Raw genomic sequence first — 21419 nt, forward strand, 5'->3', positions numbered from 1 at the left:
CAGCAACTAAACACTATGAATTCCTTAGGGTGGTGCCAGTCTCATCTTCTTCACTTTCCCATGCTCACGCTGGGGGCTGAGGAGATGCCTCTGTCCTTGACTTCTCTCATTCCATTCCATCACAGACATTCCCACTACACATCCCCTCATGCAGACTGTAGACTTAGAATCCACATCTTCACAAGGGAGAGAGGCTCTTTGTCATGTAGGTACAAAGAGATACCCCAGCCTTTCCCTATCTGAAAGCAGAAGCTTTGCATGCTTGCTGGGTGGAGGTTGGAAAAAGAGGGGACTAATGTTGTCCTTCAGAGCTTCAGACTAAAGATACAATTTCCAGGAAAAAGGAAGGTAAAAGGAAAGATGGGATTTTCTTCAAAAGATATTGCTATTTTAGTGGAAAGAGAAATGTTCTAGCCAGGATTTGTGTTAGACTGTTTCTTTATATTCTGTTTTATTATTATTTCTCTGTACAAGTTAGTCTGTTTTGTCTAATACAGCCTTTGTTCATTATTCTGGCTAAGCATACAGATATTATTTGTATTTATGGTCATCTTCTTCTTAGCTGTAATAAATTGAACTCTTACTAAAAATAGAAATTCCTATATGTAGCAAACCTGCACCATCTTGTGATCTGCCTGGAGCATTTTTGCATTTTCTTCCTTTTGCATTTTGGTGGATTTTCTGTTTAGTTGCTGTCCCTGATCAAGACAACTCAGGAATTTCTTTTCTACAATGTTAGATCTGCATATTTTAAGGTTCAAAGTTAAAGAGAGATTTTATCTCCTTTTTGTAAACATTTTGATTTTGTTTACCTTCAGCATGATTGATCTACTTCCCAAGAAGCAAGAGCTAAAACCTCTAGTCACCCACCTATATGCTTACAGTCATCTTACAGAAATTATTCCTTTTTCCTTATTTTTACCTTTTGAACTCCAGAAAGGCAGCATAGGGTATGAGAACTCTATGTCTCATGCACATCAGGATGTCAGCACTTTGAGTTAGACCACACTAGGAAACCAAAGTTACGAATGCAAATACTATTTTTATTATAAGGTTTCAGTAACAGAATCTTGCAAGTCTGAATGTGCCTCCCCCCACCCCACTTTATCTTCAAGAGAACTACAGAGAGTCAAGTCTGAGACACTTTCTCAAATTATATTTCTGCCTTGGATTCAACTTTCTTTGGTCTGTTATTTTTGTTGCTTCCTCCTGTTCCTCAAGGTTATTGCTACTGCCCATTACACAGAGTTAGGGGGAGAATACCAGGTAAGGCATTCCCTGGAAGGTAAGTGCAAGAACTCTGAAACAGGAGGCAAAGCCAGGGTGTGAAGACTAGAAACTAGAAAGTTTCAGGAGAGGTTTTAGACCTCCAGCTTTCCATCCTATAAGTTCAGTTGACCCAGTACATGAATATGCAGATATGAATGTTATGCTACATATTTCATGTATGTGTTTCTTTAAGGCCTCTCAAAGGAATGTAACACACAAAAAATTAATAGGTAATGGTAGTGTTTATTTAACTTAATTCATCAGATCTTCTTCAGATATTTGGGCTTAGAAAATGGCTGCACATTTTGACTTTTACTTATGACTAAAGCAAAATGCATCTTCAGTTTCTCTTCAATTTTTTTCCTTGCATGTATTTATTTTTAATCGCTGTGTAATACCTGGCATTTTCACTTTTAGCAATGTGTTCTTCAAATTCCTTCTTGATTTGTGGTTGCTTCAGACTCTGATTTCCACTTCTACTTATTTCTGGGAACTGTCCCTTCTTGAAATTAAATATATGACTGTATTGCACTTCCTGAGCAATTTTCTATTCATATGTATATTTAATTAGAAAAAGTAGTGGCCATCATTTCCAAGGAATTGATAACTCATATCATGCACCAAAAATATGCTTAAGATTAAAACATGACCCCCTTCGTTTTCTACAGTATTGTCTTATGGAGGTTTTCTCAAAATTTAACTCTACTGATTTTAGCAGGGCTCATTCTCCAGTTTCAGATAAGTATGTTTAAAATTACATTTGCAACATTCTAAAGCATAACGTCTAGGGCCAAGACGATCAATGTATCTATCTATCTATCTATCTATCTATCTATCTATCTATCTATCTGAAAGAGAAAGAGAGAGAGAGAGAGAGAGGGAGGGAGGGAGGGAGGGAGGGAGAGAGAGAGAGAGAGAGAGAGAGAGAGAGAGAAAGAAAGAAAGAAAGAAAGAAAGAAAGAAAGAAAGAAAGAAAGAAAGAAAGAAAGAAAGAAAGAAAGAAAGAAAGAAAGAAAAAAAGAAGGAGGGAGGGAGGGAGGGAGGGAGGGAGGGAGGGAGGGAAAGTGGCTCTGGGATACTCGCAAGGAAAGAAGGCTTTGCAAACTAGCTATTTTAGCTGCATTACCTGGTGCATGAACCATGAATAAGTATCCAGAGACTAATGAGTTCATAATCATTACTGTATGAAAATAGATGCATTACCCACAGAAACATCATACATGTTTGAATGCTTGGAAAAATGCAATTTTCCTGCAAAAGAGATGACAGTGAATATGTTCTAAATGGAGAACAGTTTTCCACAAGGAATTACTGTGTGTGTAATACATTTCTATTTATTGCTTTAAGAAATTTAGCAAATGTGTCATTATTCCTTACTTGATAATACAGCAAAACCTCCTTTTCACAAAAAATTAGGGAGGGAGTGTCCGTTATTTATTAATATATGTTAAATATCTATGTCATCATAGCAATTTTCATTTGTACGATGTCAGCATACAAAGGTTGCAAACTGATATAAATGAAATGACACAAATTACTTAATTTGTGTGATTTGCAAAATGACCTCATTATGCAAATTATATGAATTGCCACAGAAATCTGGTCCGTTACATGCAAAAGCTATTGCACTGAGGCCCAGTAAACTGAGATTTCACAGGTTATTTCTTAAATAAATGTGTTCTTACCTCACAAGGTAACATATCTTACAGCAAAGTGAAGAATTATTTCCCAAGGCACCAAAATACGTAGATATATGCTAAGGAAAATGTGTTAAAACGCAAGAGAAATTAAAAAATTAAATGCCATATGAACAATGAAAATATATCATTTCAATTAGAACAAAATGTTCTTATATTAAAGGAGCTTATTCATAAATACCTGTTAAATATGGAAGTATATAACTTGCAGTGATTTGCAATTATTATATCATTATTATAATTATAATTATTATATCATTATGCAAAGTATGTATATTGCATAATTTCCATCATGATGTCATCACACAAAAGTGGTAAATTCTTTCAGAACTTTAATCTCTTGAATGCAAATTCCTTTGTATTGAGGTCCAGAATACAATTATACAAAGGAATTTAAGCTGTCAAATAGAAAAGGTCCAAAAGATAAATCAATAAAGAAGCAGATCTTTGGGAAAAAAATAACTAGTTTATTCTGAGCCAAAATACAGGTAGTCCTTGTTTAGTGACTGACTCATTTAGCAACTGTTCACAGTTACGACAGTGATGAAAAGGTAACTTTATACCCAATCTTTGCATTTACAACCTTTGCAGGTCTGTAAAGCAAAGGAAAGCTGAAGTAAGATCATAAGCACAGTTGCAGTTTGACTTAGCGACCACTTTACTTAACAACCAAGTTGTCAGTCCCAATTGTGGTTGCTAAATGAGGACTACCTTTAAGAGAAGAGTAATGGCTAGGCAGGGGTAGACAATGTATAAGCCACTGGGGACAGCAACTCAGCCTTCTAAGTGTCTGAAGAGCCACAAGAAGTTTTCTTATTATGCTGGGACATCACTGAAAGGAACATAGACAATCTTTTTCCCTTCCTTTTTTGGCCAGGAGTATTGGCCTGAAAAGTTTAGATGGGAGAGGGAGAATTCCCACAGGCAAACTGTTCCCACTTCCATCTTCAAACCTAACCAAAAATCTGAAAAAGATCTCAAATCACATTGATAAAATTTAGCAATTCTGCCGCCAGATTAAACAACACAATCAGGAGGGGTACAATAGGGTTCTGATGGTCACATATGAACCCCAGGTGCCTATTTCTGTTTAGGTAAACACTACATATTCCTCTAATCTAGAAATATCTTGCATGTTTATTTGGAGTGCTCAGGGTACCCTTGCCAGGTAAATGGATTTTTTTCCAGCTGTTTATTCATCTTGTGCAGATTAGGACCAATTCTCTTTATACTTTAAAAACAAGAATAATATATCTACATATTATATATTATAATATATATACCTGGTATATCTCCTATACCATATAGGAGAAATGGAGAAGCTTACAAGAGCCCTACAGCAGACCAGGTGATTAAAATCCAGAAATAAAAAAGTACTTAGTTACAGTTTTAGAAAGAGTGTCAGTGACTCTATAGATATACAGACTGAATCTTATCAGGTACATGTAGTGTTAGCTTGCACCAAGGATTTTCAATATACTTGCTAGGAAAAAAAAACATAATAATCAGTTCTCTATTTCTAATTCAGCTGTGAAGGTCAATTTTTTTTCTATCCATTTTAAGAAATACAGATCCCTTGCTTTGTGGTACTACTTAACCCAATGTTCATTGCTTTTTTGTAACCTGTTATTTTGATTAAAAAATAACTTATATTTAACATCTAGTTTGATTTCATAAGTATGACAAAGGACAAGCTGATTGATATTTTGAAACTCTATAAGCCAATCAAATTTATTATAAGAAAATTCAATTTAAATAAACTTCTGGACAAAGAGAAAATCAATACAAACTGGTTCAGCAAATGTAAAAAGAATAGTAACTTTTCATTTTGAAACAGACAGAACTGCTCAGAAAAGATTTTAAGGATACATTTCCAAATAATACAAGGTTTTGGAGGGAAGAAGAAACACAGACATACAACAGCTACAACATAATCATATTATGAAAATTTGGTCTATACAGCAATTACTGTTATTACTAACTGAAGTTCAGATTTAAAAAATCATAGATTGAAATAAGATCAAGAATATAAAGAGACCCAATTTATTTCATTAAATATATAAAAAAATATGAATAGAGATATATACACACGTAGTATTTCTAATTTAAAGAAAAATATATTGTGTTGGAATATTATTCTCAAATCCTTTGGTTGTCACAGTTTTGTATCAACAATTAAGGAAGTAATTGAAAATATATAAAAGGATATAGATCTATTAGTTTTCGCAGTATCTCAGAGGAGGAGATGATAAGTCGATGCATGGTTAAAGTTACTGTCAGGAGCTGGTAATTTTTACACAAGTTTCCATCTGCATCTGAAAATATTAAGCAGCTCAGAGTTAGCTGGAATACTGAGCTTTCACATAAAGCTAAAATGCCTCAGAATCAAGCTTACTTTCTGATGGCTGAATAAACACCCTAAGCAATGTTATGAAAGTGGCTTGCCATTGCTGCCTTGTCGGATTTTTTTTTTTTTTTAAACTTCACAGTCTAGCCAAAAGCCAAAAAATCTCCAGATTTCTCATCCAAATACTAACCAAGTCTTAGCTTCAGAAATCAGCCCATATTGGCTGAGTGCCATTTCCTGCTGAGGTAACTCTGACCTACACTATACTAAATTTCCCAGCTTCTAACTTTTTTTGCTCAGGGGTGTGTGTGTGTGTGTGTGTAAAGAGATAGATAATCATTTGAAATAGGGGTTAATCAACAACTGTTAGCTAAATAAGGAAACAAACAGACCCTACACTAACCCACTGATCAATTAAAGCTATGTTTAAGCCTCTTTAAAAGCCATTACATGTACATAGAAATGGAGGGAGGTACCTGATTTTAGAACTGTGGGAACTGTTCCCTAAAGGCCTGGAGACCTGGACCCTTCAGCAAGGACATGAATGAAGGCCCTGATCAGAAGAATGTAAAGAAAAGATTGTAGAGAGAAATAAGGGCAAACAGATTTGTAATAGGAAGGCTCTAAAAACAAATACCAGTAGTTTAAACTGAGCTCTGGCATGAATAGGGAGCCAAGTGAAGAGTACTGTGCTCCACTGAGACATAAGAATAACTTGGAAAGTCCAAAATAGCCTGACTGACACTGCTGTGGACTAAGATCAGGAGACAGAAAGAGGAATCCTGAAAACCTGCCTGGAAATATTACAATAATCTATGATTGGGATAACCAAGATATACACCAATAATGCCACAATCCCCTCCATCTTATGAACATTCATCAAGTGAAAATTGGTGACCCTAGCTACAAAAATCAATAAAGGCACATAACTTCAGCTAATAATCAATCAAGACCCCAGAGCTATGGTGGAAAAAAAATGGGCCTATCTGGGAGCCCTGAAGACAAATAGGGAGACTCAGTAGAGAATAGGAAGAATGGTTGGGCCAAAACACAACAATCTAAATCTTGTTCATATTCAACTTAAGATAGTGGGAGGAGATCCAAGAGGAAATGTTAGTTAGACTCACGTCACAGTTGACAATGCATTGTCATCAGGGGCCACAAAAGTCAGATAGATTTGAGTTATCATCAACTTAACAATTATATTGGAAGCCCTGATCATAATCAGGGTATTCAAGGGAAAGGTATAAAGAAAGGAAAACTAGAGGATTTTTTTTCCTTCTAAATAATGTATGAGTCCTGTTCCTTTGTGGGGTGGAGAAAACATCCTTGACTTAAGTTCCTTTTCCTTTGGGTAAATACAGTAATAGATGTGTGCTGCTGTGATCCCTAACTCCTACTGATACTCAGCAACAGAGGACATTTTGGGAAAGTGGATTATAAGGTCCTCATCTAAGTCTTCATTAATGTACTTGCAAAGCAACTGGGAAAATTTTATTTGACAGTTATGAAGAGATAGGGAGTGGTTTTAAAAAACAGTTTGAAATATATTTAGCATCCAAGACAATCTAATGGATAACTATTCATAAATCCTTTATTATATCGTCAACTATAGTCAAAGCTTGAATTATTCCTAATTACAGAATCCAGTTTTATCCATACATTTTCATGCAGAAGTTACGTACTGTATCCATGGAAACATTAGAACAATACTACCAACGTTTTATTTTATTTTTCATTATTAAAAGCATCATACAGTAGCTTGTTTCAGTATTCATTTGAGCTGATCTCAGTCTTAGCAGGCAGAGAGAGACTTTTGCATACCTGTCAGTACAACTACACATCCTGCTGAGTGAGAACCCCACTGAGGGAATGTTAAAATAAGTAATGTTCAAGAATTATTGCATTTTGCATTAAGGACCTGCTTTAAAACATGGTGCAGTTAAACTACTTTAGAAATAAACAGTACATTATAAAAAAATAAGTTTTATTGAAAATGCTGTTTTTCTGTTTATATTAACATATACTGATTTCTTAGGGCTCATCTACGCAGCTGCTTTGCCATGCTTTCCTCTTGTCCCAGAGAAGTGAGGAAATATTGTTGGTATAAATCACCTGCCCTCACAGTATGCTCTTAATGCATATCTGGAATGGCGCCATGCTGTGTGGCAGTCCACAGAGCTCTTCCACGCATCACTGTAAGGCCAGGGATCTGCAATTCTCCCTGGCTGAAATTCAAAAGGCACCAACCATTAGAAAAGCTACTGACCAGAATATATGCAGGATACTTGTAAGGCCTGTAGGTTCCATCCCATCAGGTTTTTATATTTTTTAAGGACTATTGACCTAATGACCATTAGATAGCAGCAGACAATTTGCCTCTCTTAACTGCTACATGGTGGTCATTTAGATGACAGGTAGTCCTCGTTTAATGTCCACTCAATCAGCGACTGTTCAAAATTACTATGGTGCTGAAGGAAGGGTACTCACGACCTGTCCTCATAGCTGTAGCCACTGGAGCATCCTTGCACTCACGTGATCGCGATTTGGATGCTCAGCAACCAGCTCACAATTATGACGTCGCAGCATCCCACAATCACGTGATTACCACTTGCTATCTTCACTGCCAGCTTCCAACAGTAAAGACAATGGAGAAGCTGGCAGGAGGTCACAAATGGTGATCGCGTGACTGCAGGTCGCTGCAACCATGCAGGATTTGCCTAATGACAGCAACTGGGACTGCCAGAACCACCGGCAGAGTCACATGATGCCGTACCTTACAACCACGTCGCTTAGCAATGGAGTTCCCAATTGCCACTGGTAAGCAAGGACGATCTGTCGTGCAGCCCAGGGGCAGCCACCGCATAAGTGTTCTTGGGGCTGGAGTTCAAGAAAGTAGTTTTGGAGTATGAGTCAAACATATTCAGGGCTACTCTTGGGGTTCTTTTCTTTTCTTTTCCTTTTCTTTTGTGCGTTCAAGTCAGTGTTGACTCCTGGCAACTGCCTGGACAAGTCCCTGAAGTTTTCTTGGCATGATTTCGGAAGTGGTTTGCCCTTGCCTCCTTCCTAGGGCTGAGAGAGAGTGACTGGCCCAGGGTCACCCAGCTGGCTCTGTGCCTAAGATGGGACTAAAACTCCCGGTCTCCTGGTTTCTAGACTGCTGCCTTAACCACCACACCAAACTGGCTCTCTACTCTTGGATGCATCCAATAACTATCCTAAAATTTATCTGTTGACTGGGCAACCTATCAACCACTTAGTGGCAGCAGTGTGTTCTTCTCTCTCTAGGCTGCTATCTAATAGATTCCAGATTTGTGCAGTTGATATGTGCAGCCTCTAGATGAGCGTTGTGGAAGAGTTAGAGAAATTATTTACTGATTCTTGTATTAAATTATGTAACACTAATTATAATTAGTGGGTTTGATTTGGTTTATGGTTGTACTTACATTGTTATCATTACTTGTACGCTGTCCTTAAATTCTAGGTACAGTTTAAAAACATTAAATAGATGTACAAGCCAGACCAGTTTATAAAAAATTTGGCAGACTGCAATTCAGAACTCCCCCTTCATCTTTAGTTTGACTGCTGAATCACTCTGCAATTAATGGTTTGTACTAGCTATGTTGGTTTAGAATTATCCTTATACTGCAAAACCATGATCTATTTCTAATTTTTATTCTTATTATTAGAAGAAATGAGACATGAGCACTTGAAACATTTTAGAAATCAAGAGATACTCTCCAGCCAACCAAAAAATGAAGTCTGTTTGATTTCAGCAGAATGTAATCTCTGCTGAAGCAGATATAGGATTTGCAGATACAGAAACCTCATATCCAATTTTAAAAATAGTACTTTATGGATACAAAATAAAATCAAAAACATAAAAAGCTGGTGAAATATGTTTCCAAACAATACTTTGCAGCCAATTTCTTTCCTTGGAAATACAGTTTTGGTGGCAAGATCCATAGCCTCTTACATTAGAGGATCCCCTATGATTAGCCTCCATACTCCCTGGAAACATCTGAAATTGCTCTGGCCATATATTTTAAATGACATTTATCAGACCTCTATATTGGTCTGTAGAAAAACTTTCATGAAGTCTCCCATTCAACCACTAAGGAGGCCCATACCTATTTAGCTTCCACAATGAACAACACTTTGTACCCTCGAGATTATTTTCTGGAAAATATTGTGTTTTTATATGGCAGTTATTTAAGAAAGGAATTAAAATCTGGGCTATAAAATAGTCCAATACACAGATAAAGCCTATATCTATACCAGTACCTTTACCTATTACAGTGGTTATAGTAACAGTGGTCCAAGGATCCCTGGGGATCTCCCAAGACCCTCTCAGGGGTCCTCAAAATCAAAATTATTTGCCAGATACTGGAGATATATGCAAAACAATATCATTCTTCTCATTATTATTTTTTATTTGTTAAAAAATAGGGTTTTTTCATGAAAAATATTTTATGTTAATATCTAATGGGTTTATGATTGTTATTTTTACATGATTCAATAAACATTCTACAAATTTATCAATTTTAACTTTTAATACGGTAAATATCAAGAAATATAACTCATATAAACAAAAGCTCTTTTGAGCTCCAGCATAATTTTTAAAAATAGGAAAGGGTCCTGAGAGCAAAAAGTTTAAGAAACACTGATTCAGCCCAGTTCATTCTGAAACTCCTCCACTTAACAGTTTGACATTTCTAGTGCATCACCAATATCGGGTGATAGAAACAAAACTAGATTTGAGGTTCATAAATCCACTAAGAATAATCTCAATATCCATTCCAAACCTCAACATCTGCTCCTGGTAACTTCATGTAGGTAATGAAGAACATTTCATATTAAAGATACTGTAGTGTATAACCTCTCTTCTCTTACCCACACACTCACAGACAAGCAGACAGAATATTTGTGTGTGGTGTGTGTGAATACACACACCACACACACACACATAGAGAGAGAGAGAGAGAGGGGACAGAGTAGCAACTCCCTTGCAGTACTTTGTGGAGCCACAAAAGGTCTACCTACATGAAGACATTCAGAGGATATGATGGCAATATTAAAGCTGCTAATTAACAAAGCTACACTATCATTGTTTTGCAGGAAAAACTATTCAGTAGAATAATATCAACAGTTTCACTCACCCAGGTGAGAAAGAAACTAGTTTCAGTTTAGCAAACATGGAATAATTTATCATCACACATTCAAGAGCTTTGCCCCCAAAAAGATGCATTGTGGTTCAAATCTGAGGATCAACCTCATGTAAATATTACCAAGATATACTATAAATTGTGTTTCATTACATTTTATAAGATTGGATTGGCCATATAGAGCTAGTCTACTTCTGCTGATATTTTGACTTATTGAACACCATGCAGAGTCCTTTAAACTGGGAGAAATACACCAACATATGTAAATAAATAAAAATGAATGGATATAAGAACAACCTGCAAGGTATGTAAATATTATCCCAATGTACAGTTTCAACACAAGTTTACTTTTCACTAAAAGTTGGGTTTGTTTTGCCATTATGCCTATTAAAAAAACAAATTTATGCAAATGTGTGTGTCTGGGTCTTTTTAGAATTTGTCAACACTCCTTCCTTTGTTGCATCACACTGTTAATGAAATCCATGGGGAAAAAAAAGATTAAGAATATTTCTCTAGAAAATGAACCTAAACAACATCAACATGCTTTTAATGCATAAAATAGGATTTCAGTCATACGTTTCCAAACACTAGAATTACAATTTTAATCACAACAGGTTTCATCAAGCTATATGATATTAAATACATTTTAAATAAATACTGTTGTAGCTCATTAACAGTCAGTGAATCTGTCTCCAATTTTGAAGTGTTTTTTTAAATAATTGAGACTGAATTTTCATTTAATTGTTTCTATGGTAAATGTTAATTTACTGATGGCTGCTTTACTTTAGTTAAGCACAATCAGCTCTTATTAACTAAATTAGCATTCTAAGGGTTCTAAACAAGTTCTGTATTCCTGTAATATGATTAGTTTCCCATTAACTTCATTTCAGTTGCCAAGCAACATTAAGGCTTTTATGCCATTTTTGACAAAATTACAGTAGGATGAGCTAAAAGCGCACAGATTAATCTCATTTAAACACAGTAATAAATCTTAGAACCTGGAAAGTTTACTGAGAACAGAACCTTAAATCTACAGTTCACGGAGTAATATTTTAATATACATTAATGTTTGAAAAACATAAAAGGATTAAAATAAACAAAAACTAATTTGTTTCACTATTTAAGGCACATAGAGACAACACAAAATATATTAAGTGCTGTCACATAAGTTACTATTGCAATTTACCAGAATCTCTATGAACCAAACCAAATTTCAATACCATATGGGTGAAAATGATTGACTTTCACACTTGCAAACACTTTTGGAACCCAACTATCAATATATATTGCACACATACAGTACATATGATTGAGTTCAATGAAGTTGACTGAGTACAAGTGTGCAGCCTCAATTAATTTGGTTTTTGAATATTCATGTTTAATAATTTGATATATAAATAAGTATGGCATGAGCTATTTAAAAAGGTATTATAATCTTATATGTTCTTAAAATGCCAAATATATCATAAACCTTTTTCTAGAAGGAAGAAAAGCTTCATAGATCATCTCATAAGAATTCTGCCTCTACTTCCTTGTTCCCCTTCCTCCAAAAACATCCCAGGAACCAACTTCTGTATCTGTCTGAAAAGATTAGAAATTTTCCTCAAAATGTCTAACCTTTAAAATGGGAAACTCATCTTAAATTCGCAGAGAATATAGTAAAGGTGGAAGATAAGCTTTTTCTAATGGAGAGGAGGAGCATCTAAAATTCAGAAAACCATATACTGCTTTCCTTTTGGGTAAACAGTATATGGCCTCAGTTTCCATTTGCAGAATAACAACCCATAATGCTTTTAAGCAATTCATAACGCTTATTTTTTTGGCAGAGACACTCTACATAATATGCCCTTATATATGTACTTCCACAACAACTACTAAGCTGCAAATCATCTCATTAACCTGCATTAGCCTATTCTGTTTTCATGCTCCCTGTGGACCAGTGGAAGCCTCCTCTTCTGTCTCCAAGATAGAAATTCCAAAGAATATTGGGATTCTTAGATATTAAGTGTTCTCTTCAGCCAGCATGGAAACCAAGCATTCCTCCCTTCCTGATGGAGGAAAAAAATTGATTGTTCTTCCTCCAGCAGGCCATTCACTCTTATTTATGAAACCCATTGTCTCCTATGATACCAGAAGAGTTGTTCGATAACATACTAGGATAAAACAAGTAGATTCTGATGATTAGGTATGTAGGCTAAAAATCCAATGCAGATATATGGATCTTTTCCTCTGCCTAACACACAGCTTCCAGTTTAACTTGGGAAGCATCTATTCTTACTGAAATGGTGGGTTACCTTCTGCCAAATTTTTGCTCTTCCCCCCGTTACATAGTTGCTATGTAACTTTTCTCTTGCTAAGAAAACTCTAGAGCGGTAATGCCACATAAGCTTTTGCCATGGACATCTGAATATCTTAGTAAAAGTGAATCATGATTGAGCCATTTAAATAATATAACTTTTAAAGTTTAAATAGTATATATTTTTTTAAATGTGCTGTTAAGAGAACTAGACATTTTTCCTCCATGAAAATTGGGATGCAGTGCTTCTGGATTGATAATTATTAGTACTACTAACCAAAAGACATTTTGCAAGTCTTCATCTTTCATTCCTTAACAGATTTTTGTAGTAAGGAAAAGACAGATGAGAAGACATCAGAAAGGTTACAAATGGAAAGCAACAGTAAGATCTCCCATAAAGAACATAATGGGCATTTACACAACTAAAGTATCATCTAGAAGCAGAGTCAAGTGCATATCCAATATATTAGTTATGATTTAATGGAAGTGAAATCTCTGCATTATGATCAGCACACACAATGTGCTCCTCCAGACAATCTTGGACTGTATCTCCCATCAGCACTTAACATTATCAGTCAGAGCCAATAAGAATTGGAATTAAATAAAGCCTGAAGAATTACATATTATCCATTCCTGACATATATTTCTGGACTATGTTCAAATCCTCTCTAAAAAAACCAGCCAGATGCAGATTTGTACAACCTATTCAGAAATACAAGTGTGTGCATATTGGACTTAAAACTCATTTTAAGCTCAGGTGAGAAGTTATTCTTCTTCCAAAAGTTATCTATCATACATAATTAACAACTTATGATCACATTTTGGCCCAAATGCTATTATTTGAGCTTAAAATCCTAAAGATTTATCATACATGTCATAATTTAAATAATTTAATCTCAAACAAAATGTTTTCAGATAACGCTGAATTTAAACTGTATAAGTTCTGAACTGCAAAAACTGCAAAAAACTTTGTTGATAGCAATTCCACTGTATCAACTATCCTGACTATTGCTATTATTAACCTAACATGTAGTGTTTTTGCATCTGAAATAGGAGAGCAGCCACCAACGTAATGCTTGTAGTTTCTAAAATTAACTGAGAAACTTCCTTAAAATTCCTCCTCTGATTTACTATATTCAGTTCTTTATTGTATATAAAACTACTAGGAAGTCCCAGCATATTCAACACAATGCACATTCTCCAAACTAGTTTGACTCAAATATATCAATGAAATTACAGGTGCTGATTTCAGGAACACATTTTTTTAATGATCTACTTTCCGTATGCAAGCAGTTCTTGAGCTTTGTAAAACTGTGACAGCACAGGAACACTTCAGAAACAATAAAAGCTGAAACACAGATTGTGAACACATATATAGTGATTTAATACATAATTGCTTTTACAACATAATTACCAGGAATAGATAAATCAGCTCACACATGCTTCAGCCAATTCTATGAATCTTTAAGTTTCCAGTAGTGCTTCCCCCATGTCAGTTTGCCCAGCAATACAATCTCATGATGCAATCTTCAGCATTTATTTGGAAGAAAGTTGCACTGAAATCATTGACTTATCTCTATATAATTAATATTAAGACATATACAGAGAGCTTCAACCTTCAATTCAACTGTTTAACACTCCAGCAAGAGGGATGCTAACTTCTTTAGTTAATTTAATTTGTTTAAATCAAAAACAATAAAGTACATTGCTTTAGTAATTGTGTATGTATAGATTTAAATTTATACTTTATTGCATTGTATATAAACATAAGCATGACATGAATTAGATATGATATGGAAACAAATAAGGGAAAACAAAAATGAAAATTCCACTTCATCAATTCTTCACCCAACATTTATTGTTGTAAATATTTTGTTATAAATAAATAATGTGCATGCTTTGCTCGGAATGTAATGGTGGAATTAGTTAGGAAGGTTGGGTGTTAACTGCTAAGCCTATTCACTGCTCTAAATTGTTCACAAGGAGAAAAACCTATCATAGTGTATTATTTTACATGCACATGAATGAACTATAATTCAAATGGATCAACTATCTGTACTTGTTAAGTAGTACATTATATGTAGGTGGGAGGAAAAAACAAGGACAAAAAGCAGCTTATTCATCTGCCACTGGAATAATATGCCTTCAGTTATATATTTATCACAAATACAACATAAAAAACATAGCAAATGAAAAACTTAAGTACAAATGTAGACAGTACTATAAAATATGAACTCACAAAAATCAAAATTCCAGCATTTCTCACTTAATATTTTTACTGAACTTGTGTTTATTTTATGAACAAAATAAATTGCGATTTATGTACTAAAACAACTGATAAAAATGGTAAAAAGATACAATTTTAAACATTTATAAATGCAATTGAATATAAGTTACTGGGGACTAAGCCCCATTCAACTCAGTAGGACATATTCCAAAACATGCATTGGATTGGCTGCACAATGTTAACTCTGTTCAAAGGCATTCTGTCAATAAAGTAGTAAAAAGCATGAATTATACATATGCTATCTAAGAGCTGAGAAACTGAGTTTTACTAAGTTATTTTCTTTTTACAAGGCTAAAATATTTTTTTTGTGGTAAAACAAGTATTTTCCTTTAAATGCAGCTGTCAATTTAGTTGTGACCCATGTTTCTAAAAGTACAGAATGAAAAGATATTCTTATCAAACTGATATTCAGTTCAGTTCTGCAAAAAATACCATTTACTTTTTTTTAGTTATTCATATGCCTGTTATTCAGAACTGGGGAGAGAGGGATGGCATGGAACAGTGCCAGTGATATTTTTGGTGGACTTGTTAATTTTTCCAAAGACAGCACTTGCATCATCAGATACTCTAAAAACACACAATGATTTATGCTTGTAAGAGTAATATTAAATGTCAAGTCACACATGACTATATATTGAACACTACAATGTAAAATACTCAAAATGCTATAGCAAAAACAGTGTGAAAATGGTTAAAAGACAATCAATCAACTCACCAAAAGAATCAATACATGTATCAATAAGTTCATCTAGGCTGACTCCTTTGCTTAAGTGTCCCAAAGACATTGTTATGCAGAACTCAGTGGTTTCAGCCAGATCTGAATAGGAGCAGTAGAACAGCTCCAGTTCAGTAGCTGTCTTCGGATCAATGCTGCATTTTTGAAGCGTTCCTAAAAGAAAGAAAAGGGGGGGGACCCCAGTCACATGAGAGAATAACATTTCACAAAAGCCTCTGCAGCAGGTTGAAAAAGACAACAGTTGCCAGGATCACAGGAATTGGGTTATTGAAACAGTCCCCTCCCACTTAGAAAATGCATCAAACATTCCCCCTTCTGTGGAAGATATTTCCTTCCATAAATGTACTCATTAGTCCACCTTTTCTAAAGAGCCACATGTGGTTCTTATAGCATACAAAGCTCTCTGTTATTGTACAGCCCTCAGTAATCTTTATCCATTTCTTTAACTCTTTATGTATACACAGGAAACTATAAGGAAATGAAGAAGCAATGAGTAACCAAAAAACATAGCTTGCATATATTAGCATACATTGTGCTAAGTCACAGTTCCTTTAACTATGGACAATTAAGAAACCACAATTTGATGTATTTGGATAATATACTAAAGCATAAATTATCATAATGGCTGAGTTCACACAATATGACATGCCAAAACCAAACCAAACACATGGTTTAGCATGCCATATGAACCAAGCTACAGTCTCAGAATCACAGAACTGGAGTGACTTCATCTAGTTCAATTTCTTGCCAATTAAGGAAGCCCACTACTATAGAATCCTTGAAAGGTAACCATCAATTTAGTGCTTAAAAACCTCCAGTAATGAAAAGTCCATCTCTATCTTCTTTTGAATAACTTGTACTACTAACTCCCCTCTTTTATCATCTGATCCTGTTGGTTCAGACCTTATGCTTCATATTAAAGATCCAGTTTATCTAAATAAACTAAGTGTGTAAGATAGGGTTGGGGTTGTGTAGTCTGAATGCTTTCCAACTGTGTAATCTTCTTAATATTTCTGAAGAACTACTGGTATAGGCTCCTCACAGGCAAAAATCTGTATAACTGACAAAAACTGAAATAGCTTTTGATAAGATATGATCCCACTGTGCCAGTATGGTGCAAAACAATCACAAATGATGAGAACATTTACTTATCCTTATTTCCAATAATCATAAAGAGATAGTAAGTGAAATGCATGTATAAGCAGGAAACTCAGGTGAGACTCAGCTATGCTGGCAAGATTCAGGGTATCAGAGATGGGATACTGTCCTTGATGGGGAAAAGGAACAGTCAATGTCATCCAAAAAGCCTAGTTTTCTTCACATTCTTTATTCTTACACAAGGCCCAGATGATCTCTTTATGCAACAAACTCTCAATGTACTGTATGCTGAAACCTAACAGCTTATTTAAACAGGTAATAAGTAACTAGTAATTTCCATATACGCAAGGCTCTATGGTTGCACAGCTACCCCAGGTATTTCAGGACTGACACAAGACTTATTCAATTCTGTACTTCTCAGCTTTCAGCAGAAAAATCCAAAGCATCTTCCTTTCTTACAAACTGAGCTGAAGGGAGAATATCTTGGTGAAAGGTAAAGAATCCCCAACCAGACATGTTGGTAAGACATCCTCAATTTGAGCTCAACTCCTGGTGACATCCATACAATTTTCTTGATGGTGTTACAGAAGTGTTTTGCTATTGCCTTCTTCCAGGCTGTTTATGTAATTTCCCAGTATAACCTACACCAATTAGTTCCCCATCTAACTAGTCCAAGGTTGACCCTGTTTAGCTTCTGAGATCAGCAAAAGTCAGCTAGGCCATCTTCTACTGGGAAATCTTTGAAAGAAAGGGTTTTCTAGCAAGATTTTAAATGTTTTTTTTTTCTAGTTTGTAGCACCAGAATTTGAGGAATGCTTATTTTAGTGAGTTCTTATCTGTGTTTCTACAAGGACTGTTATTACTGTAGTTCTTACTGCCTTTTGTAATGCTAGTTTATTGTTCATGCCATTTACTATATATTGTAATTTTAGTAACTTCATTCTATTGTATTTTCAGATCATTTATTCTAACATAAAGGACCATCACTTAGAAGGCTATTGTTGATCACTGGTTTTTAAAAAGTAATTAATAAATAGTTGATCAAGCCCCCAGGCACAGATAGATAATGCATTTTCATAGGAATTGCTTTTCATTTTATCCTCACAACAACCATAAGTTGATCTAAGAGAAGGTGATTAGCCCAGAGGCTCACAATGAGTTTCTATGAGTAAGGATGCACTGAGATCTGGATCCTCCCAACTCCAGTATTTGGCATACTGTAGTAGTTACACCAATTTGGCAACTACCATACCAAATATGTATACTGTTTAAAAAAAAAAAAAGTCAGAGTCAGTCAGCCATCAATTATTGAGGTAGCTGGGATATGGAGCACAGAGGAGAGGAGCTCACAAACTCTACAGTTATTTATTACACTATTCTTGGTGGGAGTCAAGTCAATGTTTATGTTAATGTGCCCTTCCAAGTAGAAAATTTGCACACAAAGAACAAGCAAATTTTCAGACACCTGCTTAGAAATTCTAGAAGGTTTTGCATGGTTAGTTATATTATAAGAGAGAGTGTGTACAAAAAACATCCAAGATAATACACATTAGCCTCTGTTCTAAAATGCTGAGAACTGAGCTTGGTGTATGTGCATTCACGTGTGTGTTCACAAACAGTAAATTTAGTAGCACCTCCTTCCCATATTTTGTAAGGATCAAATAAGTTTCTCCTAAAATCTGAGAACATTTCTAAAGCACCTTGAAAAGCTAGCTTCTCACAGGTAGCTCTGATGTGTCTATTAAAGAAAGCATGTTGAAAGATGAAAGTTGAAAGCTTTTTAAGCTGCTTCTTTCTCCCATTCCTTATCTTAAGCTCATATCAGGGAAAAAACTGAATGAACTGACTGATAAGTGCTGCCCAGGGATGTCTTCAGGGGATCTCAACAGTCCAAAATGGCAGGCACAACTAGGTTATCAAAGCCCCGCCCCTTTTTAACATGCACTGCACACATAAAAAGGGGTGGGGCTTTGATCACCCCAGCTGCTCCTGCTGCTTTGATATTGTGGATTCCCCCCTCCCATTACACCTCTGATGCTGCCTCAGTATTTCTGTTCTCACATGGAAACTGTGGATAAGTATATTATCCAGATCCCTTCCTCCTTTCCTTTTTCCAGGGAAATAAACATCTTAATTCCTTAAAAAAATTAAAAATTAGATAATATGCTGCTGGACATGAGCATCAACCTAGCAGACTCACCTGACAAAATATTCCATGGATCATTATAACAAAATAAAGAATGGGTAGAAGTAATGTCAGATTATGTTTGTCCATGTTTATTTTGTTACTTTTACCAACATTATTGGCCAGATAGACTGCAGGGACTGGCGGGCTGGAAAACAAAACAATCCCAGCTCAAAAATACTGTACATACTAAATTTTGTCTTCCACTCTACAGAATTTTTCATTAACCCCTCATTTCAAGCCAAAAGTGCTCCCTTTCAACCCAATCTCTATTTAGATTTATATGCACAGAGTGAAGGGTTCATTCCATAGGATACACTAGACCAGTGTTTCTCAACCCTAGCAATTTTAAGATGTGTGGACTTCAACTCCCAGAATTCCCCAGCCAGCACGTTTTAGTCCTTTCCCCCCCAGGACTAACTTCTCCTGCCTCGGTGCTCCTTCCTTCACAATTATGGCTCATTTGTCCCTTGTTTCACCTACCTGGTATCATAGCCAGTCAGTGGGATTTAGCTCCTTAACAAGCTTTTAGCAAGGCCTTAAACCCACCCTTTTTTTTTTTGAGTCATCTGCCCATTGTTTTCCATTCTCTGAATCTGTATGTACGAGTGCAATATATCACCTGCTGAAGGCTATCCTTACCACAATCGTTCCCATGAGAATTAACATTTGAACAAACCAAACAACGTAAGACAAGCACATTGTGGGAACTCAGCACAAGTGGTTTATGCAAACTTGGACAATGGGTTAACTGAGTAAACCATGATCAAATTAGTCATGGGTATTGCGTGAACTCAGCTATTGGGTCATAATTCCACTGGCATAGCCTCTCCCAGTATATAGTACTACTTATACAGTACAGTAGTATTTTTTCATTAAGTGTTGAGGGGTGCAGGCATTCTTCCTTAGATAGTAGCTCCCTAAATGATATTCAGAGCCACCAAACCTCTTTTAGAACAATGAATATAGAACTTATAGAACAGATATATTCCCCATTATTATTATTATTTAGCACAACAAAGCAGACCTCTTCCTTGGGTGCTTATCTTCCCAGATGAGTTCAGCAATAGCTATTATTGCTTCCTGTCCATATGGCCATACTAGCTGATGCAGTCCCTAGAATCAGAAAGCCCCCTTAAACAGATGTAATGGGACAGCTAACAGTATATGGTATTCTTCCTATTTCATTTTTTAAAATTACAGTACTAAAAATTCTACCACGTAGAGCACACCCAATACCACCCGTTCAAAAACACTGGGAACAGGGAAAAGCGAGGAGGATACGCTTATCTTTCCGTACTGCTGACGGCTCCTTTGCTCGCCGATCAGAGTTCCCATCAGCCGCCAAACTCCATCTGGTTGCGTAAAAGACGCCCATTCCCAAAACCATCACTGGACACAAGGTGGGAAGAACAGCGCTGACCAATGAAGGAAAGGGAACAACTGCCGAAATGACGGGAAGGGAGAGGGGAAACTTAAGGCAGACAGACTTACTGCCTCCGACTCCTGCTCTTTCGCCTCAGCCTTGCTGGGTCGGCTGTACAACCACGCAAAGCGCAGCTCGTCCGAAGCCCGGACGGACCTGCCGGCGCATTCCTGTCTCTCGTCGTCCGCACCGCTCGCGCCACCGGTGGGCAAGGAAAGCCGAGCTCGTAAGGCAGACGGCCGATGAGGGCGGAACCGACGAAAACTTCGCAGGCACGAGGAAGTAGCGGAGCGGTTCGAGCCCGGCGCGCGTCTCAGATTTTCCCCGTGCGCGCCGCTCTCCGAATGGCTCGAGGCGGAAGCGGCCAGCACGTGTCTCCGCAGCCTCGCTTTCTGGAGCGTCACCAGGTGCCTCTGCAAGGTAGGGGCGCCCGCGCTCGGCCATGAGAAAGAGCGGCGCTCTGCCCACCACCGGGGAGGCTGCATCGCAGGAGTTTCTGCCTGTCGACTCGTTCTTCCAGAGCCATTGTTAGGAGGTGGAAAATAGAAATGCTTGTGGGCATAATACTAATGTTGGCATGCCGGTTCTCCATGTTACACCCAGTACTCTACAACAAAAGCACTACCAAATAGTTGTGCAGTTCTTAAATGTCCGTTTATTGCGCATGTAATGTAATCCTTGAGGAGCCACAAGGCATCGGCCCAGCAACACGTTTTTCTAAGCTCCTGCCCTTTCAATTTCAGGTTACTTTATAATAGTATACTTTAGCGACTTTTGTTTCTTTTTAGCTAATTTTAGTTACAATAAGTATACTAGGTTACAGTAGACTTATTAGATTATTAGACTTTATTAGATCTTTTTAAATGTAATCATAACTTCGGGCAGATGAACATACAGGCAAAAGATTTTGAGT

The 21419-nt window shown here is 36.4% G+C and overlaps 1 protein-coding gene across 1 annotated transcript in view; it reads right to left on the bottom strand.

The window, feature by feature from the left end:
• RASGRP1 (RAS guanyl releasing protein 1) overlaps window positions 1-20991 on the bottom strand; it is a 55715-nt gene extending 34724 nt beyond the window's left edge. The window contains exons 1-4 of the mRNA XM_088145057.1: window positions 20571-20991; window positions 15777-15950; window positions 5176-5281; window positions 2955-3014 (exon numbers count right to left, since the gene is read on the bottom strand). Of these exons, the coding sequence (XP_088001183.1) occupies window positions 2955-3014; window positions 5176-5281; window positions 15777-15950; window positions 20571-20991 (761 nt within the window). The remainder of the gene's footprint in view (window positions 1-2954; window positions 3015-5175; window positions 5282-15776; window positions 15951-20570) is intronic.
• Window positions 20992-21419: the final 428 nt, after the last annotated feature.

The sequence above is a fragment of the Python bivittatus genome, unplaced genomic scaffold, assembly GCF_059951505.1.
Source record: "Python bivittatus isolate LINGU-HERP-01145 unplaced genomic scaffold, Pbiv_v1 ctg000480_np1212, whole genome shotgun sequence".
In the NCBI taxonomy this organism is placed as follows: Eukaryota; Metazoa; Chordata; class Lepidosauria; order Squamata; family Pythonidae; genus Python; species Python bivittatus.